This window comes from Cervus elaphus, chromosome 8 (assembly GCF_910594005.1).
Source record: "Cervus elaphus chromosome 8, mCerEla1.1, whole genome shotgun sequence".
NCBI classification, from domain to species: Eukaryota; Metazoa; Chordata; class Mammalia; order Artiodactyla; family Cervidae; genus Cervus; species Cervus elaphus.
Genome location: NC_057822.1, coordinates 26,426,235 through 26,451,954, shown reverse-complemented (window position 1 = coordinate 26,451,954; position 25,720 = coordinate 26,426,235). Strand labels below are relative to the sequence as shown.

Sequence of the window (25,720 nt, the reverse complement as noted above, 5' to 3'; positions counted from 1 at the left end):
GACATGACTGAGTGACTAACACTTAAAACCCAAGTCGAGCCATTTCTCCCTCAATGTTCTTCCCATAATGTCAGTGTAATGTGTCCTCAATACATATATTTTTTTTAATTTTTAAAGGAATAAAAGCCTTACCTTCTCTCAGCATCTTTAATTTTAGAAAGACAAAAGGCAAGCCTGTCCAGAAATGGAGGCTTTCTTCTCCCTTAATTTTCTCTCTTCCATTTTATTTTATTCCTACGCTTCTATTTTAGTTCCTTATACAATTTCATCTAGCCAGCCTTTCCTCTCACATGCCCAGGGCTTGCAGGGGATGCGACCATGCTCTCTGCCTGTTGACCCTTCAGCATTTAGCATTTTGCACTGTCGCCTCCCTGCTGAGCTAGGAAGCCTGGACCAGATTGGGAAGGAACACATGTGAGCAGTTGTCCTTTGTTCTTGTCTTGGCTCCTCGCTCTGGCCATGTGTTCGAGGCAGGACTTCCAATTAGGGCGCCTGAAAGAAACGAGCAGATTGGAGGTGCCATGTCCTCCTCCGCCGCCAGCAGGGCTGGGGGTGGCATAATATGCCACCCAGAACTCATCAGGAAAGACTTGCTTCCAAGGAAGGAAAATGTGGCATTTCAGCCCCCAGGTAAATGATGGAGGAACACATGGAAAGTGTGGCGGATCTGGGGCAGGGTGGAGATAAATCAGTGAATCCATATTTTTGTAATAAGATGAATATGTCCCAAACCTGAGTATAATTTTTGCTTGTAACTGTTGCATATGTTGAAGTGGTGTGTCCTTAAGTGAGCTATAAAGTCATTCAGTCTTCTTTTCCCTTAAGCCTTCTTTTTCTGTTGTTACACTCACTATAGATACTATATGATTAATACATGTGTTAAACATTTGTAGGCCAGTATATAAGTACCATAAATACAGATATTTGGGGTTTTGTTTGTGTGAGGCTGCCAGGGTTAATACCATGACGGGCGGCCTGGACCTAAGTTTTAGCTTCCCCCGAAATGGTAAGATTCCCTACCCCCATCAGGTAACCTGGAGCCAGCCAATCAATATGCGCCCAGTAAGAACAAAGGGAGAGCTGAAAAGCCCGCGAAAGTCTCTACCGATAGAATTACTTTGCAAACATGTAACCAATCCGCTTAAGCCAGCTACTAACCGCTTTTGCATATCTTATAAATTTGTGTACCAAGCTTGAGCTCGGCGCTTTCTGACCCTGCACCACTGTGATGTTTGTGGCAGAAAGCCCTGGCTCGAGACAGTAATAAACTTCCCTTTTTGCGAGTTGCATTGTCTTGGAAGCCTTCTCTCTCTCCCCGCTCGGGGATTCGGACATCGGGCATAATATTTGGGGGCTCGTCCGGGATCCCTTGACAGGGAGAAGAGAACGCTTACAGGACAAAGGGGAAGGATAAATAATAACACCGGTGCTCAGGAAGCAAGACGGCGTAAGGCCGGGGCCAGCGGACGCGCTGGGAGGCAGCCGACTCCGCGGGAAAAAAGGTTCCTCTCCCGACCCCGAGTCTGGTGAACAGCGGACGCCATTCGGTAAGGTGAATCTGCTACCGGGAGGCAAGAAAATTCAGGGGGCCCGAAAACCCAGCGCTGTGTCGTCGGCCGACGTTTGTTTGTCCGTGTGTTTGTCTTTGGCTCTCCGTGTTTTTGTGTGTGCCGGCATGGTCTCTAGTCTCGTTCTCTTCTGGTGCATCGTTCTTTCTCACTTCTGACTTATTCTCTCTCTCCCTTACCATTTATTCTTTGACCATGGGGCAGGGAGAATCTACCCCACTTTTTCTCATGACTGACCATTTTTCGGATGTCAGGGCCAGGGCCCATGACTTGTCTTTGCTAGTCAAAAAAGGTAAATTAATAACTTTTTGTTCTGCAGAGTGGCCCGCCTTTCAGGTTGGATGGCCTCCGGAAGGCACCTTTCAACCGTCCATCATACAGGCTGTGAAGGAGAAGATTATGGCTCCTGATCCCTGGGGCCATCCGAGTCAAGTCCCCTATGTCATGGTCTGGCAGGATCTAGTGGAAAATCCGCCTAAATGGTTAAAACCTTTTGTTTACAAACTTCCTAGTTCCTCCAGTTCACAGGTCCTGGTGATGGAGACCCCCCCAGAGGAAACCAAAAAGAAAGAGGACCCAAAACCAGTCCTTCAGGAATCATCTTATCCAAACCTGATAGATCTAGAAACGGAGATAAGGCCTCCGCCATATGTGCCCTCCTTGCAATCCCCTCCGAGGAGAGAAGCTCCCACAGGTGAACCGAGAGGATTAAGAGGGCCAATGGGAACCGACCGTGAAGGGGGACCGGCATTGGGGACCCGGGGGAAAACTAAGGGAGATAGGGGTAAGCAAGACCCTGGGGACCCAGAGTTACCTTCATCCACTGTTCAGGCGCTCCCCGTCCGAGTGGGACCAACTAACCCGGACGGAGAGCGAACCTATCAGTACTGGCCCTTTTCCACGAGTGACCTGTACAATTGGAAGACCCAAAACCCTCCTTTCTCAGAGAAGCCCCAAGGCCTCATTGACCTCTTAGATTCCATTTTGTTCACTCATAATCCCACCTGGGATGATTGTCAGCAGCTGTTGCAGGTGCTCTTCACCACGGAAGAATGGGAGCGAATTCTGGCAGAGGCACGGAAACGGGTACCAGGGGTCGACGGGAGGCCAACCGCCCAGCCTCATCTTGTGGACGAGGGGTTTCCTCTGTTGCGGCCTAACTGGGATTTTGAGCGGGTGGAAGGTAGGGAGCGTCTCCGAGTGTACCGCCAGACTCTAATGGCTGGCCTGCGGGCTGCAGCAAGAAAGCCGACAAATCTGGCAAAGGTAAATTCAGTAAGGCAAGAGCCCATTGAAAGCCCCGCAGCCTTCCTAGAGAGGCTGATGGAAGCTTTCAGGCAATATACACCTATGGACCCCCAGGCTGAGGAGTCATGCGCTGCAGTTTTGTTAGCGTTTGTGAATCAGGCAGCCCCAGATATTAGGAAGAAATTACAAAAGGTAGAGGGGTTGGGAGAACAGACAATACAGGATTTACTGAAAGTAGCTGAAAAGGTATTTAATAATAGGGAGACCCCAGAAGAAAGGGAAGAGCGAATTCGGCGGGAGGAAAGGGAATTAGCGGAAAAGATCAGGAAAGAAGAGAGGGAACATAGGGCGAGGGAAAACCGGAAGAACCAGAAGGAGCTAGCCCAGATTCTTTTTGCGGGGTTAAAGGCCGGAACAGAATTGAGGGAACCTCGAGACCCCCGGACGGGAGAAAAAGAAAAACCAAAAAGGCAGGCCCTAAAGAAGGATCAGTGCGCCTACTGCAAAGAACAGGGGCACTGGAAAAACGAGTGCCCTAAGAGGGACTCAAGGAGAGGAATGACCCAGAGAGAGAAAATCGCCCCCGGAACTCGAGTTCTATATGCGGGGGAAGACAGTGACTGGGGAGTCGAGACTCGGCACCCCTCCCCGAGTCCTGGGTAACCATACATGTGGAGGGGAAACCCGTTGGCTTCATGGTAGATACTGGCGCCCAACACTCTGTTTTAAATAAAAAACTGGGACCAATGTCTAAGAAAGCCAGCTTAGTGCAAGGAGCCACGGGGACAAAAAGATATTGTTGGACCACAGAACGGAAAGTAAATCTGGGGACCCACCAGGTGTCCCATTCGTTTTTGGTGATACCAGAATGCCCAGCCCCTCTACTTGGAAGAGACTTGTTGACTAAAGTTAATGCTCAGATCCATTTTGACCCCGGGGGAATGTCAGTTACGGATGGACTTGGACAACCGATACATGTCTTGTCCCTAGCCTTAAGGGATGAATACAGACTTTTTGCGCCTAAGTCCTCAGAGACCGTAGCACTAGATGTACAACCGTGGGTCCATAAATATCCATTGGCCTGGGCAGAAACAGCAGGAATGGGACTAGCTAAACAGAGATAACCGGTCGTCATCGAGCTAAAGGCCGAGGCAATTCCTGTGAGGGTGAAACAGTACCCTATGAGCCAAGAAGCTCGGCGGGGGATCACTCCTCACATTCGACGGCTCATGGAGGCCGGAATTCTCAGGCGATGCCAATCCCCTTGGAACACCCCCTTACTGCCGGTGAAGAAGCTAGGGGGGACAGATTACAGACCTGTCCAAGACCTGCGAGAAGTCAACAAACGGGTGAGTGACATACACCCAACTGTCCCTAACCCGTATACCCTCCTGAGCAGTTTACTGCCTGAGTACACTTGGTACACTGTGCTGGACTTGAAGGATGCCTTTTTCAGCCTACCCCTGGCAGTCCAGAGCCAGGAGATATTTGCCTTTGAATGGACTGAGGGGGAAGGCCAATCGGTAGTACAATTAACTTGGACCCGCCTCCCACAGGGGTTCAAGAACTCCCCTACCTTGTTTAATGAGGCTCTGAGTGAGGACCTCTACGAATATCGGGCTTGCCACCCAGAGGTCATTCTGCTACAATATGTAGATGACCTTATGTTGGCTGGAACCACAGAGGAAGCTTGCGGCCGTGCCACTGGGGACCTATTACAAACCCTAGGCATCTTGGGGTATCGTGCTAGCGCAAAGAAGGCACAAATAGCCCGGCAAGAGGTCACCTATTTGGGGTATAAGATCAGGCAGGGGCAAAGGTGGCTAACCCAGGCCATGAAAGAAACAATATTGCAGATACCAGAGCCCAAAAACCCCCGCCAGGTGAGAGAGTTTCTGGGGACTGTTGGATATTGCAGACTGTGGATTATGGGGTTTGCTGAGAAGGCCCGGCCCTTATATGAGGGAAGTAAAGAGACCCCAAAGTGGACTTGGACTGAGCCAATGAAACAGGCTTTCCAGACACTCAGACGGGCCCTACTAGAAGCCCCAGCCCTTGCCCTGCCTAACCCAAATAAGCCATTCCAGCTGTTTGTAGATGAAAAGCAAGGAATAGGAAAGGGGGTCTTGACTCAACAATGGGGACCATGGAAGCGGCCGGTAGCATACCTTTTGAAGCGATTAGACCCGGTGGCCGCTGGGTGGCCCCCTTGCCTTCGCATCATTGCAGCTACAGCCCTCCTCGTCCGCGACGCTGACAAGCTGACGTATGGACAGCAACTCTCGGTTTACACCCCCCACGCCGTGGAAGGGGTTTTAAAGCAGCCGCCGGGTAAGTGGATCTCCAATGCCCGCTTGACACACTACCAGGCCTTGCTGCTCGATACCCCACGGGTGCGTTTTCAGACCCCTTGCTTCCTAAATCTGGCCACGCTCCTACCCAACCCAGAGAAGGACAGCCCTCTCCATGATTGCAGTGAGATACTGGCTGAGGCCCTGGCGGCACGAAAAGACTTAACTGATGTACCCCTAAGCAACAGTGAGCTAGTATGGTTCACCGATGGGAGCAGTTATGTAAAAGATGGGCAAAGGAAGGCGGGAGCCGCCATAGTTGATGATTCAGGGCAGACGATATGGGCTGAGACACTACCCCCAAACACTTCTGCACAAAAAGCAGAATTGATTGCCCTAATACAGGCTCTGGAGCAAGCCAAAGGGAAGAGAGTCACCATTTTTACTGACAGCCGATATGCTTTCAGCACTGCCCATATTCAAGGTCCCATATACCAAGAAAGGGGATTTCGGACAGCTGAGGGAAAAGAGGTCAAAAATCTGCCTGAGATTCGCAGGCTCTTGGAAGCTGTCCAGCTGCCCCGGGCAGTAGCTATAGTACATGTCCCCGGTCACCAGAAGGGAGAAGACCCTAAGGCGCGAGGCAATCGTGCTGCTGATGCGGCCGCTCGAGAAGCGGCTAGCCGGGACTACGCCGCCCCCATATTAGCCGTGGGACTTCCACCCCCTGGTATGGGGACCTTGCCACCAGTTCCCGAATATTCCCTCCCTGATCTCGCCTGGATCAACAAGGATACCACCCTCCAGAAAGATGACCAAGATGGATGGTACCGAGACCAAAACAACAACCTGATCTTGCCTGCCACCCTGGGTCGTCACCTGTGTGAACACCTGCACACAACTACACACTTGGGAGAAAAAAAGACCCTAACACTTCTCCAGACGGCCTGCCTGAGGTTCCCTCGACAAAATGCAACTGTACGAGAGATAATTCAAGCCTGCGAAGCGTGCCAGCTGATGAGGGCAGAGAAGAAGCAGCACTCGGGAACGAGGTACCGAGGGGAAAAGCCAGGGCAACATTGGGAGATAGATTTCACCGAGGTAAGGCCAGGCAAGTATGGGTACCGCTATCTGTTGGTTCTGGTAGATACCTTCTCGGGGTGGGTAGAAGCTTTCCCCACTAAAGGAGAGACAGCAATAGTGGTTGCTAAAAAGATCTTAGAGGAGATAGTGCCTAGGTATGGGCTGCCAGTGACTATGGGCTCTGATAATGGACCTGCCTTTGTGAGCCAGATTGTACAAGGGCTGGCCCAAGCTCTGGGGATGAAATGGAAGTTACATTGCGAATATAATCCCCAGAGCTCAGGACAGGTTGAGAGAATGAATCGGACCTTAAAAGAAACTTTGACAAAGTTGGCAATAGAGACTGGTGGGGACTGGGTGACTCTCCTCCCCTTTGCACTCTTTCGGGCACGTAACACCCCTTATAAGCTGAATCTTACTCCTTTTGAGATTCTGTATGGAAGACCCCCTCCTGTGTATCCTATTTTCGAAGGAAAATGTCTGCCACCCCCTACTTTGGGACAATTCCAGCAAACTCTGATAGCATTAAGTAAGGTGCATAACCATGTTTGGAAATTGATTCGAGAGATACATGAGGGCCAAAACAAGAGGGCCCTCCCCTCACATAATATTAGCCCAGGTGATTGGGTTTGGGTAAAACGACACCAATCTAAAGTATTAGAACCTAGATGGAAAGGCCCTTATGTCGTTCTCCTTACCACTCCTACCGCTGTCAAGGTCGACGGGATTGGACCCTGGGTTCACTGCAATCACGTGCGGCAAGCCACATCGGAAGAACAGGAAAAAGCGCGAGCAGAATGGAAGGCGAGTCCTCACCCGTCAAATCCTTTGAAACTGAAACTCGTCCGCTGGGAGGCCTCCTAATTCTCCTGCTGATGGCAGCTCTCATCGACCCAGGAGCGACCAGTCATAACCCCCATCAACCTGCTAAGATCACATGGAAACTCAACGACGGGCAAACTCATGAGCTGCTCAATGAGACCTCAGGAATCCACCCTCCAAACACCTGGTGGCCGGACCTGAACTTCGACCTCTCAAGCCTCTTCGCAAAGCAGGACGGTCTCTATGATAAATACTATAGGGATGGGATAAAAAACCATAGGTTGGGGTTTTGGGCTTGCCCGGGCTATGTAAAAAATAACTGGAAAACTTGTGGTGGCATAGAAAGCTATTATTGCAGGAGCTGGAGTTGTGTGACCTCTTGTGATGGACCCCAGAGGTGGGATGTCGGAAACAGAGATCTAGTTAGCTTCACCTTCAAGGACCGTAGACACCAGGGGCCTCAGGTACGAGTACGATTTAACCAGGAACGGGCGAAAAAAGAAAACCGCTGGACCTCAGGACTGACTTGGGGTTTTCAGCTCCACGTAAATTGGCCCGGCCCCTACCCAGGCGAGCTTTTAATCATTAAACAGGTTATTGAGCCGGTGCAGGTACATAGTTTAGGTCCCAATCTGGTCAAAGCATTACAGGGGCACAAGGCGACCCCCAAGCCAACCCCCTTCAGACCAAGCTTGCCAGGAACATTTAACATCTCCTCTACCCCGAGCCTCAGAGGCAAACTGACAGAAACCCCTGGCCCTCTGGCTGTTACCATTAGCTCAGCAATTCAGGACCCCCTATGGGCCTTAGTGAATGCAGCCTTTACGGTCTTAAACCATACCAACCCTAATGCAACCCAGTCCTGTTGGCTTTGTTATAATCTTCACCCCCCCTTCTATGAGGCCATAGGCCTCAATGTCTCTTACCACTTATCTTCAGGCCAGAACCCACCCCCATGCCGATGGGAAGAACGCAAGGTTGGCCTCACAATGAATGAAGTTTGGGGACAGGGACTCTGTTTGGGCACAGTGCCACGTGATAAAACTTCCCTCTGTGCCCGGACTATTAGTAACCTACGCTTATATGGCAAAAATTGGATTGTGCCAGAGGTTGGGGGCTGGTGGATTTGTTCACATACTGGGCTAACCCCATGTTTAAATGTGAAGGTTTTTAACCAGAGTCAAGAATTCTGTGTCCTGGTTGCTGTAATGCCAAAAATCTTATACCACTCTGAAGAGGTTATGTACTCACATTGGGACCGAGAATTGCCAAGACAAAAGAGAGAGCCAATCAGTGCGATCACCATGGCAGCCTTGTTCAGTCTTGGGCTGGCAGGAGCAGGGACAGGAATAGCTTCACTATCTCTGCAAGGCCAAGGGTTTTCTTCCCTACGAGCCGCCATAGATGAAGATAGAACTCGCATAGAAGAATCAATCAGCCACTTAGAGAAGTCTCTGACTTCCTTGTCTGAGGTGGTCTTGCAGAATAGGAGAGGATTGGACTTGATTTTTCTCCAACAGGGTGGGGTCTGCGCGGCTCTGGGAGAAGAATGTTGTTTCTATGCAGACCATACAGGAGTGGTAAGAGAATCTATGGCAAAAGTAAGAGAAGGGCTGGCGCAACGAAAGAGGGAACGGGAGGCCCAGCAGGGATGGTTTGAGTCTTGGTTTCAACGCTCCCCCTGGCTGACCACCTTAGTTTCCACCCTCCTGGGCCCGCTTATAGTGCTATTATTGACACTCACGTTTGGCCCTTGTATTTTAAACCGGCTAATGTCATTTATTAAAGAACGTCTAAATACCATTCAGATTATGGTATTGAGGCAGCAATATCAGATGGTAGCCCAGGATGAAGAGAAGGATTCCTCTACAGGAACAAGAAGACAGGGGGGAATGTGAGGCTGCCAGGGTTAATACCATGACGGGCGGCCTGGACCTAAGTTTTAGCTTCCCCCGAAATGGTAAGATTCCCTACCCCCATCAGGTAACCTGGAGCCAGCCAATCAATATGCGCCCAGTAAGAACAAAGGGAGAGCTGAAAAGCCCGCGAAAGTCTCTACCGATAGAATTACTTTGCAAACATGTAACCAATCCGCTTAAGCCAGCTACTAACCGCTTTTGCATATCTTATAAATTTGTGTACCAAGCTTGAGCTCGGCGCTTTCTGACCCTGCACCACTGTGATGTTTGTGGCAGAAAGCCCTGGCTCGAGACAGTAATAAACTTCCCTTTTTGCGAGTTGCATTGTCTTGGAAGCCTTCTCTCTCTCCCCGCTCGGGGATTCGGACATCGGGCATAACAGTTTGCTTTTATATCCTAGTGTCAGAATGGAACCTAGCACATGGTAAGTACCAGCGTGATATTCAGAATATTTATTTAATTATCGATTCAGTACCAGTAGCAACCAATCTGAAGATGTAAAAACAATCAGTGTGCTAGGATGACCACCAATCTTGATAAACTCTCAATGAATGTTGGTTGAATGACTTAATGAAATGCACTGTTCCTACATAAATGCTGAATATATCGTTTTAATTTGATTTTTGAGAACTTACCTACTTAAAATAGGTCTTAGTCATTTCACACACACTGCTTAAAACATGTATATGAATATAACTATATGTATACAAAAAATCGTCAGCCTGTCTAATAATCAAAGACATACAAATTTAGCATATTGTATTGTTTCTCTGAACTTCCAAAACAAAGACAAATAATGTTTACTGCACAGATATGAACATGGTGAGTGAGCAGCTCTGGAGTCCAATTATTCTACACGTCACTCTCTCTAGCCTGGAAAATGGTTTCATTCACATTGAACTGTAACAGGATAAATAGATAAAATATTACATATATTCCACAAGCTTTTAAAATATATTTAAGAGTATTTTGCTGAGTAATTCCTCCTGTAATTTTGTAAAAAATTACTTTATAAATGCACAAAGTTATACTTACATTCATCATAGCACTTTTAATAATAATAATAAAAAATGAGAGGTGCTCAAAATGTTCAAAAACAGAGAATCAGCAAAGACATTACGTTGCATCCACACTAGGTTATCCTGTCTAAGTGGCACCTGGTAAAAGGGACTTTGCACATTATAATAACACACAGAAGTGATGCAAATTGACATTTAGTCACCAGATTGCTATATATATAGCAAAGGTGATGTCTAGCTACCAAAAGACCACATTCCATTCAGAAATTATTGAGCATAAAAAAACAACCCCCTTAACAAAACAGTATTCATAATTTTTTATTTTTGTTTGAAAAATACATACCTATATGGAATATATGAGATCAGATGGCACCAAGTAGAGTATCTGTGCTCTGTAGTATCTGTAGTGTGGTGTAGATATTATAGTTTTATCTACATATCCCTACATATATAGAGAGATAAGGAAAATCTGCAGTAGTCTATCCCAGTATGTTCATGGTAGTAATTTACTGGGAAATTTGGGGAATTATTTATTGGGTAAATAATCAAATTATTTAATTTAATTGGGTAAATTATTTTTGGTAAAAATTATTGGGTAATTATTTTTCTTTCTCTCTTGTTGTCTTTGTTAATCCATATTTTCTAACTTTTCTACCATTACCATGCATATCTTGTGAAGTTAAAAGTGAATAATAATAAATGGATAGAGAGTATTTCTCTGGGATGTTGGTAAAGTGAAAGAAAGTGAAGTAAAATGAAGTCGTTCAGTCGTGTCTGACTTTTTGCGACCCCATGGACTTTAGCCTACCAGGCTCCTCCATCCACTGGATTTTCCAGGCAAGAATACTGGAGTGGGTTGCCATTTGCTTCTCCAGGAGATCTTCCTGACCCAGGGACTGAACCCGGGTCTCTCGCATTTTAGGACGCTTTACCGTCTGAGCCACCAGCGAAGTCCAGGGATGTTGGTACGAGCTGGCAATCCTGCCTAAAGAAAATGGCACAGGCTTTGTAGCTGGAGAAACCCCTGTTCCATTCCTCAATCAGTTCTCTGTGACCCCAACTAAATCACCTAACACTGCGGTAATACTTGAATTGTAGGACTAATTTGAGGATGAGAGATGATGTTAAGATTTTGACATACTTCCAGCCCAGAGTAGACCCTCAGTCAGTTGTCATTTATTGTTACTGTTATAAGGAAACAATTCCTTGAAGTTTGAGAGCAGGTGTGAACTTTTGGTCTTTCTAAGCTCTGTCGACTAAAAAATAGAGTCACAACATGAAAGTAGAGAGTTATTTTATTTGGTGGGAATGTTTAGGACTCTAATCCCAGGAGACAGCATCTCAGTAACTCTGAGAAAATTGCGCCAAGGAGGCAGGAGGGGAAGTTAGGCTATATACAAGTTTGTAGCAAATGCAGCAGACAGTTTGTACCTCAAAGATCAGGTATCAAGTTAAGGAATTTAACATTCTATGTATGGGATGATGCAAGCCTGTGAGCTCACTGAATTCATTCCTTTCGTACGCAACCCAGCTATCTGGGGCCAGTCCTGTTTCCTTGTTCGCCTTGCTTCTTGCATTCCCCCAGCTCCTTAGTAATCATCCTGGTGGGTGGCAGCATCCATTGATCACAGCTTTGGAGGCCTCATTCACATTTGGTGGCCAGAAATCGCTGACGGCTGTGACATTTTTTGTTTATTGATAGGGCAAGAGGTATTTTCACTTCACAGACTCATCTCCATGTGCTCTGATTGGAAACCTGCTGTTGTCATGGGTACTAGTCACACAGTGACACCTTGAGAAGGAGTCCTGTATAAGGAAAAGGAACCAAGTCCTGGAATCGTTAAGGAGGCAGTTTAGGATTTTGAGTTTCCATCCCTAGGTTTGGGTTTTAGTGCATATCTGCTCAAGGAGTCTACATTGTCTTATGAGAGTAAAAACCCCTCTTTGGGGCTTCCCCTGTGGCTCAGTGGTAAAGAATCTGCCTGTGATTCAGAAGACAAGGGAGATGCGGACTCAGTTCCTGGGTTGGGAAGATCCCCTGGAGGAGGGCATGGCAACCCACTCCAGTATTCTTGCCTGGAGAATCCCATGAATAGAGGAGCCTGGCAGGCTACAGTCCATAGGGTCACAGAGTTAGACATGACTGAAGTGACTCAGCACACATACACGCAACCCCTGTTTGACAAACACATATATAGACACATATCATAAAACAGAGATCAATGCATTTGTAGAACCAAGAGGTAATCTGTGTGTTGGATTATTCCCTTAAAGCTAAAATAATTAGAAAATGCACAGACACAGAGGGCTACATGCATATATACATGTGCACACATACATATACCTAACTACTTCCACCAAGCTGTTTTCTATTTTCACATATAACAGTTGATGATAAAAGGGAGCTATGTCCTCATCCTCTTTTCATTCTTTGCCATGTTTCTGCATCTCCTAAGAATCAAGATGATATTACAAGAATACTTTGTAGGGACTAAGAACATAATCCAGAAAGAAGAACAAGCCTTTTGGATATGAATTTGAAATTATTCTAACAAAGGTTTACTGGGGGACTGAGGGTCCTGCCCACTTTCTCATCTGTTCCCCTGTGGCAAATTACAGTTCTACAGACCAGGGTGTTTAGAGTCTGCTACTATAGAACAGAGTTGGCTTTGCTTCAAATTCCTTGTCTCTTACCTTTTTAACTTACAACTAAACTAACCAACTTAATTAAAATATAAAAGAGCAAACATCTCTCCAGATTTAAAAACAAAGCACTGGGATATAGGCAAGATTATTATGTAGATGGGCTTCCCTGATGGCTCAGCTGGTAAAGAATCTGCCTGCAATGTGGGAGACCTGGGTTCGATCCCTGGGTTGGGAAGATCCCTTGGAGAAGGGAAAGGCTACTCACTCCAGTATTCTGGCCTGGAGAATTCCAAGGACTGTATAGCTCATGGGGGTCACAAAGAGTTGGACACGACTGAACAACTTTGACTTTCACTTTCATTATGTTGATTGCAGATTTACAACTGTTTATGATTAGATATCTTTTAAAACAATATCTAAAAAGATATGTTAATACCAGAGGGGAAAGGTGTCATGCCAATTTTCTAGGTACAGTAAATTAATTCTGAACTGGAACTTAACACCTCCAACAAACAACCTGCTTGAAATCTTTTTATGGTGCTCTTATTAAAAGGTAAGTATCATTTGAGGAGGTAAGTATCATTTCAGAAGGGCTTCCCTGGTGGCTCAGATGGTAAAGAATCCCATCCAGATTCTGGATTATGTCCTTAGTCCCTACAAAGTATTCTTGTAATATCATCTTGATTCTTAGGAGGCACAAAACATGGCAAAGAATGAAAAGAGGATGAGGACAGAGCCCCCTTTTATCATCAACTGTTATATGTGAAAATAGAAAACAGAGCTTGGTGGAAGTAGTTAGGTATATATATGTGTGTGCACATGTATATATGTGTATAGTCCTCTGTGTCTGTGCATTTTCTAATTATTTTAGCTTTAAGGGAATAATCCACAATGCAGGAAACAAGGGTTGGATCCCTGGGTTTGAAAGATCCCCCGGAAGAGGAAATGGCAACCTACTCCAGTATTCTTGCCTGGGGAATTTCATGGACAGAGAAGCCTGGTGGGCTACATAGTCCATGGGGTCACAAAGAGTCGGACACAAATGAGTGATTAACATACACATCATTTGAGAAAATGACCATCAGTGTTTAGCTCTGCTCTTAAAAAAGTCTTCTTTCTTTACGGCATGTATTTTTGGCTTTTGCAAAAAATAGTAATACTTCAGGACAAGTAAAGAAAAAAATTCCTGCCCCCCCCAAAATGTATTTTGTCAGGGTGGGGGGTGCTTTATGATTAATTCGGTCTTCAGATGTTTCAGTCTACATAGATTAGTTTGGGATAATATGGTTAAATCACAGAAAACAAAATTAATGTCTTTTTCTTATACATTTGTATATATAAGCAGGCCTGGCTCATGAAAATGTTGATAAGTAGTTAAAGCTTATATTTTATGACTAAATCAATCTGAATCTTTTCTTTATTCCTAGTGTTCCCAACACATGTTCCATTCCCAGTTATCTAGTTCCTAGGTAATTAGAATAATTCCCAATGGCAAGATAAGCTTTACTCCCAGAGAAATTTCTTTAGGAGGAGGAGGGAATAGGGAATTAGAAGGCTTGGATTCAAGATTCAACCCTGCCACTTGCCAGCCATAAAACCACTGGTAAATAAACCACGCTTTCTGAGGCTGAATTTCTCGTCTTAATAGAGCTCTACTATAATACCTGTATCAAAGGACTGCTGTGAAGAATAATTTAGATAGCATATCAAAATTGTGGAGCATTATGTAATGTAAGGGCTGATTATAATTTAGTAAAGATTGGCCAATTGCATAGATTACATAGTTAACTTGATCAATTCTGCAGCTAATTGAATCAATGTAGATAGCAAGCCATATAATCAAATCCTCAAAGAATTACCCAGAGTTGGGTAATTAAGGGTCCCCCTGGATAAAATATATTTTACTTTTCTAGACTGTTTCCTCATTTGAGCAAAGAAATCATTGCATTTGAAGATTTAAGGTCTTTCTCAACACTGACTTCTATGATGATAGAAACCATTTTTTCAAAAGTTATTAAGTCATTTTAAAGTAAGACATTTTTCACAGTTTTAATTCCTGTCATTTGATCCTTTTTGCAACAGAATAAAAATCTGCCACTGAGATCTGTTGTGTTGGCATCACAGTGTCAAAGATACTCAATAACAGATAAATAGAAAATGAAAACAAAAAGGTCAGAGTGTCATTTGGGAAGCTGGCAGACAGCATGGTGCCAACCAGCTCTCAATTACAGGCCGATCTGGAGGTTCAAATGCATTGGTTTCATTTAACTCAGTGGGAGGCTGGTACCTACCACTGTTTCCTAAACTGGTTCTTCTGTGTCATCCAGGATTTCATGCTTAATACTGCAGTGGTCAAAGCCAGCCTCACCAGCTGACTCTGGGTTGTAACTGGCCATCCAACCCCAGAGGCTTGTGGATCATAACAGTGCTGCACTGGGTGACTACAGAATTTTCACACTGCTACTATATAGTGAAGCAGAATAGCTGGAAATTAGATCAAGGGGATAGGAATGTTCTTAAAGAACAATGAAGATTCCCTGTAAAACTGTTCTCTAGGAATCCCCAGTAAAATGACACAGTTAGGATGCAAAACAAAAGTATTCTATAAAATGAAGAGCTGGACAGCATAGCTAAGATTTATTAAGCACATACTATGTGTCAGAAGTTATTCTGTTTATTACACACATCATTTGATTTGGTCCTCTCAACTTCTGTTTAAAGAAGGCACGGTTAGCCCTATTCTCATAAACAAATGAAGAAACTAAGGTGTTGAGAGGTTAAATAACTTGTCCAAAGCCACACACATGCGTGCAATTTCCAGCATGAACAAAGAGGCAGAATAGCAGCTAACTGCAGATATGAATCGAATTACAGTGTTATGTGTGCTTAGCTACGAACAGTATTCCCTCCACTGTCTATACACCTGTGTGAATCATAACACCTTTAATACCTTTACATCCCTGCACAGAGAAGACTATACTCCTCCAAGGCAGGTGTTTAACACCCAAGGTTTCAGCCAGTATCTATGAGTTCTCTTTTTCTTCCATAGGAAAGAAACAAGAATGACCATTTCAAATTAATTTCATCCTAAAGAGACATGATAAAAGACGATTGATTCTTTTAGTTTCATGCCCTTTGGTACCATTTTAAAATTTAATACATCCTGAACAGAAATTGATTACAGCACACTTTGGTAGTTCAACCATTTTTCCCTAAGAGAAGTGTATGTGTGAGAGAGAGAAAGAGAGAGAATTGTATGGGTATAAGCATGTGCCTATATAACTGTGAGGTTATTTAAGGGGAAGTCCCCTTGAAAAAAATAATGCAAAGACCAAATGGAATAAATAGATTTCCAAGAATGTCTCAGAAGTTTTGCAGTTATATTAAGATTGCTATTTATTGCAGAAAAGTGGGGCAGTATCGTATTTGCTCAGCATTTCCATGCAGAGTAGAGATGACTGACATCAGGACTTAATCATAACACTTACTTTATGTCATGGAAAGTGATGTCAGTGCAGCTTGTAGGAGGTGCGTTCAAATGAGATTTAATCTTTAGGGCAGCGATAGTTGTGGTGTCACCCAAGTGAAAATCTAAACAAGTTCACAGCAGAACACATTAACTCTCTAAAGCATTATTTCAAGCTTTCTCTAAAATAAAAGCTCTATGAGAAGTTACTTTCAGTGTCTGCATGCAAATGTGTTTTCACCTTGGTGGGGATTAGAATCTAAGTTTAGGATGGAAAGTGAATTTAAGGGAAACCTTTCTGCATCGGTGCCGTTGGAGGCAGACTGGCAGATAAAAGCGAGCATCCTTTCAGGAGGCAGATCTCCACTGCTGCTCTGACAGCTGTCCATTGGGTACCACTCACAGAATGGATCTCCTTTACCTCCACATCATGGCAGCTTGGGAGGACGGGGAGTGGGAGAGATCAGAAGAAAGGACTGTAGCAGAATGGGGAAATAATCAGAGCAACATTTTAAATGACAATAGAGATTATAAAATTCTACCTATGAAACTGTGGCCAGTATATAAAAACTGAATGCACACTTGCTCAGGGACTAGAAATGCCATACGAATGAAAACATTGATTTGGTTAAATGGAAAGATTGTGGACAATTTTGATTCAGATTTACCTTTTCAGTTTAATATTGTTCTTTAAGTAAAATAATATAAGTTTGAAGCAACTACATCTTCCACATGACTCTGCACAGTTATTTAGATGAAATTTACACTTAACATTTTTGACTCAAGAGAAGAAGCATGTGGTCAGGCTCTATCATTTGACGGAGAAGGAAATGAGGTCCAGTGGGCTGAGTATACTCGGTTAGGTTCATATAAGCAGTGATAGCATGGAATTTGAATGCATGGGGCACTTTCCTCTACACCAAGGTGCCCTTCTGCCATCACTCACCATTGGCAATGCATCTCCTTCCTTCCTAATCTTTCATAGCCTCATGACTCCAATAGCAGGCTTAATCTGAATAATGGCCATATGAATGTATTAGATTCTAATTCCTGAAAACTATAAAAGACTACTTTATTTGGGGGGAAAACAAGTCTCTGTAGATGTGATTAAGTTAAAAATATTATGATGAGGAGGTAATCCTGATTATGTTAATGAGCCATAAATGTCATCACAGGTATCCTTATAAGAAGAGATACAGGGAGACTCAACATACACATAGAGGAGGAGATGGAAAGATGGAGGTTGCAGTGATGCAGCCACAAGCCAAGGAATGGCAAAAGTCCACAGAAGCTGAACAAATAACTCTTCCTCAGTGCTTCCGGAGGGAGGCTAGTCTGTACTTGATTTTGGAATTTATGCCTGCACTTTTTTTTTTGCTTCACTATGTGATCTGTAGGGTCTTTGTTCCTTAGTTCTCTGACCAGGGATCAAATCCATGCCTCCTGCAATGGAAGTTCCAGGTCTTAACCACTGGACTCCCAGGGAAGTCCCACATTTTGGCATTCAGATCTGTAAGAAAATGAATTGCTATTGTTTTAAGCCACTGCATTTGTGGTACTTTGTTAGCGCAGCCATAGCAAAACTAAATCAACTTCAAAATACATTTCATTTCAATTTCCATACTCTCACTTATTGTCTTCTCCTCTCCCCTCAACATGCTTCTGAGCTCAGTCAATCTGTCTCCCATTCCTAATCATGCTAGATTTTACCTCTTTTTCTCTCATTCCCAACATCTAATTAATTATCAGATCCTAGTGATGTTATCTTGAAAACATGCTGCTTGGATCTTCACTCACTCACCATTCCCAGAATTTTATCACCTTAAGATTTCTGCCATGTTCTCTATACTCTCTTATTCACTCTCTATTCCACCAACAGAATTGCCTTTCAAAAATGGCAAATTTGACACATATTCATGTGTTTAAAACTATCTATAAATTTAAGTTCACTAAAGCAGTGACAGAATGTAGGTTCTGGAGATGGGACCTCCCGGGTTTCACTCAGGGCTGTGCCACTTACTAACTATGTGAATGTAGGCTGGTTACTTCTCAGGGCCTCATTTCTGCTTCTGGATATTGAAGACAGTAATAATGCCTCCCTCATAAAGGGGTCATCAGAAATGAATGAGTTGAGACCTGTAAAGCATACAGAAGAATATCTTGGCCACACAAGAAATAAGCAGAAAAACTATGGCTTGTCAATAATAACAACTATAATATTTAAAAGAAGTACTAGCTGTTTTAATTATGTGCAGAACAACCAGCAGATTCTTTACATTCTTATCATGTGTCCTGTTACAATCTCATCTTCTGCCACCCTTTTTATTAGTCAGGGTTCTCTAGAGAACATAAACAACAGAATATGTCTCTCTGTGTGTTATGAATAGATATAGACATATAGATAGATATAGATAGGTATTAAAAGGCATAGCTATAGTACACCTATATAGTTACAGATAGACATAGATATAAATGTAGATATTGATAGATATAGCTATAGTACAGCTATCTATAAATTTGTTGTTGAGGTTGTTGTTCAGTCCCTAAGTCATGTCCAACTCTTTATGATCCCATGGACTGTAGCATGCCAGGCTTCTCTGTCCTTCACTATCTCTTGGAGATTGCTTGAACTCATATCCACTGAGTCAATGATGTCATCCAATCATTTCATCTTCTGTCACCCCCTTCTCCTCCTTCCTTCAATCTTTCCCAGCATCAAGGTCTTTTCCAATGATCTGGCTCATCACATCAGGTGGCCGAAGTATTGGAGCTTCAGCTATAGATAGATAAAGATATAGATATAGAAAGAGATTTATTATAAGAACTTAGCTCATTTGATTATGGAGGTTGACAAGTCTACAGATCTGCAATTGGTAAGCCCTGGAGACAAGAGAGCTGATGATATAGCTCTAGTCTGAATGCTGGCAGGCTTGAGGTTAATAAGAACCATTGTTTCAGTTCAAAGCCAGAGGCAAGAAAAGATCAATGCCCCAGTTCAAAGGCAGTGAGGCAGCAGAAGTTCTCTCTTACTCAAAGGCAGGTCAGCCCTATTGTTTACTCAGGCCTACAGCCAAATAGATGTGCCCCTCACCCCGTTAGGGAGGGCAGTCTGCTTTACTCAGTCTATCAACTGAAATGTCTAGCTCATCCAATCTCACAGAAACACTCAGAATAATATTTGACCCAACTGGAAAAGATCCTGATGCAGGGAAAGATTGAAGGCAGGAGAAGAAGGGGACGACAGAGGATAGATCTTTGGATGGCATCACTGACTCAATGGACATGAGTTTGAGCAAGTTCTGGGAGTTGGTGATGGACAGGGAAGCCTGGGGTGCTTCAGTCCATGTACTCACAAAGAGCCAGACATGACTGAGCGACTGTACAACAAATATCTGGGCTCCTCATGGCCCAGTGAAATTGACACAACATTAACCATCACACTTTCCTAACTACCGTCTGTGCCAACTCAGCAAATATTTGGTGATTTCTTGAGAAGTCACCTCATACTTTTTGTTTGTTTTCTTAGATGGTCCTTTATGCTTCTTCTATGTCTTGCCTTCTCTCTGGCCTGGAAAAGTCCTTTGTATTCTTCAAAAATGTGTTCAAATGTCACCTCCTTTTTTACTTGGCAATTCAATTCCTTCTTTTCTCACAGTGAGATTGGACTCGTCATGCCCTGTACCACCGGATAACACTCAATTCACAGAAATGATCACCTAGTGTTAGAATTGGATAGGCAGCATCCACTCAAAGTCAGACCTTATGGAGGACAGGAACAGAGCTTCCCATCTTATTTTTCTTAGAGTTTGAGTGCCTGACCCAATGCCTGGCACATTCAGTTCAGTTCAGTTCAGCCGCTCAGTCATGTCTGACTCTTTGTGACACCATGAACTGCAGCACGCCAGGCCTCCCTGTCTATCACCAACTCCCAGAGTCCACCCAAACCCATGTCCATTGAGTTGGTGATGCCATCCAACCATCTCATCCTCTGTCATCCCCTTCTCTTCCTGCCCTCAATCTTTCCTAGCATTAGGGTCTTTTCAAATGAGTCAGTTCTTTGCATCAGGTGGCCAAAGTACTGGCGTTTCAGCTTCAGCATCAGTCCTTCCAATGAACACCCAGGACTGATCTCCTTTAGGATGGACTGGTTGGATCTCCTTGCATTCCAACGGGCTCTCAAGAGTCTTCTCCAACACCACAGTTCAAAAGCATCAATTCTTCTGTGTTCAGCTTTCTTTACAGTCCAACTCTCACATCCATACATGACTACTGGAAAGGAGATAGTTATTCAATATTCTTTGGGGAAACAGAAAATATGAACCTTGACGATAAGCAATGAGAGGTCATTAAAGGAATTCTAGTCAGTGCCAGCTTTACCACTCCCTAACTGAAGTTTTTTTTTTTAAAGGCTTTCTGTCATTTATGGCCTGCAGAGGGAATCTGAGGACTGCCAGCCAGGCTGCCCTGGCTGAGTGAATCACTGTGATGGTGCCTAGGGAGAGATGCAATCTTTGAAGCACCCAGGCAGTAACCTTTATTTAATGGGCAAGATGGAAATCAATGACACATATGGCGTTAAGCAATTTTAGATTCTGGATTAGTTTGCAGTGATATCTGTTGATCAAAAGAAAAATAGATTTAAATAATCTTCAAACCATTTTTTTTTCCAGTAAAAATCCCAGTGCATTTGTTGTATTTCTTAATAAAATTCAGTTATTTAAATTTGCATGCAGAAGGGAAAAAAAGCAATTGTGTAAACAGTATCTAAAAAAAAATGTATACACTAAATAAAGACCATAGACTGTGAAATATGGCAGATTGTCCTCTCTATGTTTTTCTTGCCTGGATGAGAGATATGTCTATTATTATCTATTGTTTTATTCTAAACTTTAAACATCTTAAAGATATGCAAAATATTGGTGTGCACAAATCGAGAAGCTGAGAAAAAAAATCTCTCCAAACCAAAATAAAGAATATGTGTTAGTAACACTCTGTGTCACTCAGAGTTCAGTATGTGAAACAAAAACCTCTTTAGACATATTAAGCAGAAAGGGATCTAATACAGGAAATTAAGGGCTTAGAATATTGTTGCGAAGGCTGGCACAGTAGATGTGAAGAGCCACCTCTGGGGCTACAGAAGAGGCAGCTCATTGACCAAGATGCTGCTGTGACTCCTGCGTGCATGAAAGCTCACTCAGTTGTGTCCAACTCTTTGAGAACCCATGGACTGTAGCTCTCCAGGCTCCTCTGTCCATAGGATTCTCCAGGTAAGAATATTAGAGTGGGTTCCCATTTCCTATTTCAGGGGATCTTGAACCTGACCCAGGGGATCTTGAACCAGACCCAGGGATGGAACCAGCATCTCCTGCAATGGCAGGCAGATCCTATACCACTGAGCCAGCTGGGGAGCCCAGCTGAAATCATTGACTCTGGACACCCAGACGCTGGTGATCCAACACTGGAATGCGTCCCTTATCACTGACATTTCCTTCATCCTGTCATTTGATAGGACAGACAGCAATAAAAGTACAGCGTTAACTATAGGGTCAACATGATATACCCATCGACAGTACAAACTAACCAGGGTGTCCTTCAGTAGGTGATGGATAAGTAAACTGTGGTAATTCAGACAATGGAATACTTACCAGAGCTTAAAAGAAATGAGCTATTGGATCATGAAAAGACATGGAGGAACCTTGAATGCATACTACTATTGGAAAAGAGACAATCTACAAAGACTACATACTCTATGATTCCAACTAGGCTACGTTGTGGAAAAAGCAAAATTATGGAGTAAAAAGGTCAGTGGTTTCCAAGGTTAGAGGGGAAAGGTTAGGATGAATAGTAGGATCATAGAGGTTTTGGGGAGGGCATTTAAATTATGCTGTATAATACTATAAATGCTGAATACATGTCATTATATATTTGTCCAAAGAGAACGTGAAACCAAGAGTGAATCCTACCATAAACTACAGACTAGCTGATAATGATGCATGCATCAATGCAGTCCCATCAACTGTAGCAAATATACCACTCTGATGAATGATATTGAAAACAGGCACAGGTTATGCCCAGGGGAGGCAAGGCAGATATAGGAAACCTTTGCATCTTCTGCTTAATTTTGCTATGAACCTAAAACTGCTCTAAAAATAGTCTTTTTTTTTTTTTTTTTAAGGCCAACCTCTGACATATGTGTAATTTGTTGTACAAACTTTGAAGAGAAACTTAGAGATCTAGTCCAAATCCTATATGTGAAAAATAAAGAAACTGACACTTTGTGCTATCTGAGAACATTTTAGCTGGAAAAATAGCTGAGCTGACACATAGGATCAAATTGTCAAATTAGATTTTCACAAGTTAGACTCTTTCCCAGAACTGATCTTTACTAAATAATTTTTGAGCCAAGCCACTGAAGGCACAGGTCAAGAAGAGAAGAGTGCAGCCCCCTTGGTTCCTTCCTTCCCCCCACACCCACATAATCTGATCCCCGTTAGATGAAGTCTAGCCAAAGTACACAGGTCACCTCACACAGCAGAGAACATCTGGGTTGTGAAATATCTCAGTTTTGTACCCCAGATGGTCGCCTAACTTATATGACTTTTCCTAGGCATCCATGTCTCATAAATCCACAGACCCTAGGTAGGGCTACCTTAAATAGCCCTAAAATAGTCACATGCTGCTAAGAACATTCCATAGTTATGGATGCTCTTCCTAGGAGATATTGGTAATATATTTACGAAGAGCTCCAGCTATCACCATGAAAATATGACAGTTACCAGCCCTCCCACATTTTCTCTTTCCTTGGGATTATATCCCTTAGTAATGGAAAGAGAAACAGACCGCAGGCCAGCTGCTCTATGTCCTTCTTCCCTAGTATCAAGCCTACAGAAAAGCTGAAAGAATAGTAAAATAAACTCATCTAGATTCACTACAGATAACATTTTATGTTATCTATTCCTCCTTTTCACTCTCTCTGATATTCATATATCTTAGATTGGATGTATGAAAAACTGATACAAAACTGATCCTGAGATGAGGATTTCTGTGAAAGTGATTTATTAAAAATGTGCTCCCCTGGGAAAAAGGAAAGAAAGTTGGGGAGAGCAGGAAGACATTAAGAAAAGGGTGTGATTTCAGGCCGAAGTCAAGTTTCACTCTAATCCTATGTGGATTCTTGAAACCACGAAGCCTTAAGTGTGGGATGTTAGATGGAAAAAGAAAAATTGGTGGATGGACACACAGAAATAGTAAAAGGGATCTAGTGTGTGTGTTTATGTGTGTGTACACATAGCCCTGCACATATACATCTTTTGGTGAATCACTTGAAAGAAAGTTGTAAGCATCTTTGACACTTCACTTGCAAACACTTCAGCTCTTATCTCCTAAATAAACAACATAACCATAATACTGTTAGCACTAAATGTTAAATTAAAAAATGTGAGCACTAATCTAATGTTAATCTAATATAGATTCCTCATTCAAATTGCCCTAATAATGGTTTCCTAATTGTTTGAATTTTTTTCCTGATTCAGAAGCTTACCGAAGGATCACACATTCCTGTAATTGTCATCTCTTTAGACACCCCTAATCTAATACTGGAGTGGGTAGCCATTCCCTTCTCCAGGGGATCTTCCCAACCCAGATATCGAGCCCAGGTCTCCCACATTGCAGGCAGATTCTTTTCTGTCTGAGCCACATGCGAAGCCCAATTATTTTATATATATATATATATATATATATATATTTTTTTTTTTTTTCTGATTCAGGATCTATGGAAGGATCACACATTCCTGTAATTGTCACCTCTTGACAATTAGGCTAGTTCTATGAATTTTTTTATTTCTATGAAATTAATACTTTTGAAGTTTAGGTTTTATAAAAGATCCCACAGTTTCTACTTGTCTGACTGTTTTCTTACAATCTGATGCAGGTTGAATAACTATGGAAAATACAAATAGGTGATATTTTGTTTTCTTGGAGTATCTTATCAGGAGATATATGAGGTCTGCCATCCCATTATTGGTGGTATTGTCTCATCACTTGGTTGAGATGTCCACCAGATTATGATACCCTGAAAGTATCTTATGACTTAAGTTGTCTTAAACTGTCTTGTTCTATACCAAAATTCTTCCCAAGCTCTCACTGAAAATGTCTTTATCAATTTCTATTTCTCTAGTCATATAGTTTTGAAATCAGCAAATAGAAACAAAACTCTGTTCATACAAACCTACATATTGATGATCCTTTCTCTTGCCAAATTTCAAGTTTCTTCCCTTATGCTGTTTCTCAGATATATTCCCTTATCTCCAATATGCAACCTAATTTAGTCCTTAAAATTTTGCTCTGTGAAGTCCTGGAAGAGATGTTATAGTTAGCTCTTTTGTATTATAGTCAGATCTTTTCTATTTCCATTCTAGACCTATTCGATAACAAAGTTGACTTTTTAAAAAGCATTTTAGCTGTTAATATAGTAGTTATAAGAAACTGATTTGTCATTTTTTTCCTCTTTAGTTGATATGAAAGTTATTTTTCAAATAAAACTAAAATTTCAATTATGAGATTTAATGGTAGTCATCAATTTCACCCACTACCTCCAACTAAAATTTTAACTGTTGATCCAAAAGACAAATCTATTCTGTGTTATTTAGATTTTGATCAATGTTTTCCTATTAATATTTCACTGTTTTTTTATATTCATAGGGTTTTTTGTATTTATTTGTTAATTATCTTTGGATCATGTATTAGTTTATTGGGGCCTCTGTAACTACACACTGGGGACTTAAATAACAGAAATTATTGTCTCAAAGCTTGGAGACTAGAAGTCTGAGATCAAAGTGTCAGTATGATTGAACCTGTTTCATGTCTCTCCCTTAGCTTTGATGCTTTGCTGGCAATCCTTGTATTCTTGGTTTGTAGAAGCATTGACCCATCTCTGCTTTCATCTTCACATGGCATTCTTCCTGCATGTGTCTGCCTCCAAATTTTCCCTCTTTTCATAAGGACACTAGTAATACTGGGTTAGGATCCCATCATATTCCACTATGATCACATCTTAAAAGTGATTAAACCTGCAACAGCCCTATTTCCATGCAAGGTCACATTCTGAGGTATTGAGGGTTAAGATATCAACATATGAACTCTATTGGGACACAAGTTAGTTCAAAACAAATCTTTATATACACTCCTATATGCCAAGATATGAACTATTACTTTATAAATATTTGATCTAGTGAAAGCATCATTTATAATGTCTTGCCTGAAGCCTTTCTTACTTAATTCTAATCCAGTTATTTTCTTGTAGAATATTCCATTAAAATTTCCTTTACACTTACCATCTGCTATGGTAAAATCAGATCTTTACTAATGTCTATAAACACTGATTGTGTTTATGTACTAACTGGGTACCATTCGTCATCAAGTGAAAGGAACCCATTTCATATAATCAGTGTTGGGACTGAATCTAGGGCCACAAAAGATAGCATGAGGATATTGTCTGGGTTTCTTGCATATAACTTCTTCCTGCTTTGACTACATTTTAAGACTAAATTTTTCCCCATGGTAACCATTTTGACATTGCCAGGTCCATATTGATACCCTATCAACTGAGCAACCCAACTGGAAATAAAATGCATATTTTTTTCCAAAAGAGCTCTTGCAG

The 25,720-nt window shown here is 42.7% G+C and overlaps 1 protein-coding gene across 1 annotated transcript; it reads left to right on the top strand.

Annotated features, from left to right (window-relative positions):
- Positions 1–562: 562 nt before the first annotated feature.
- On the top strand, positions 563–6,943 carry LOC122698194 (the record flags this gene model as incomplete). The annotated part of the gene is given in 5 exon segments (XM_043908880.1): positions 563–630; positions 1,435–1,552; positions 2,544–3,435; positions 3,438–5,818; positions 5,900–6,943. Coding segments are annotated over 5 exon segments (4,503 nt in total), but the record flags the coding sequence as incomplete, so codon positions are not given.
- Positions 6,944–25,720: the final 18,777 nt, after the last annotated feature.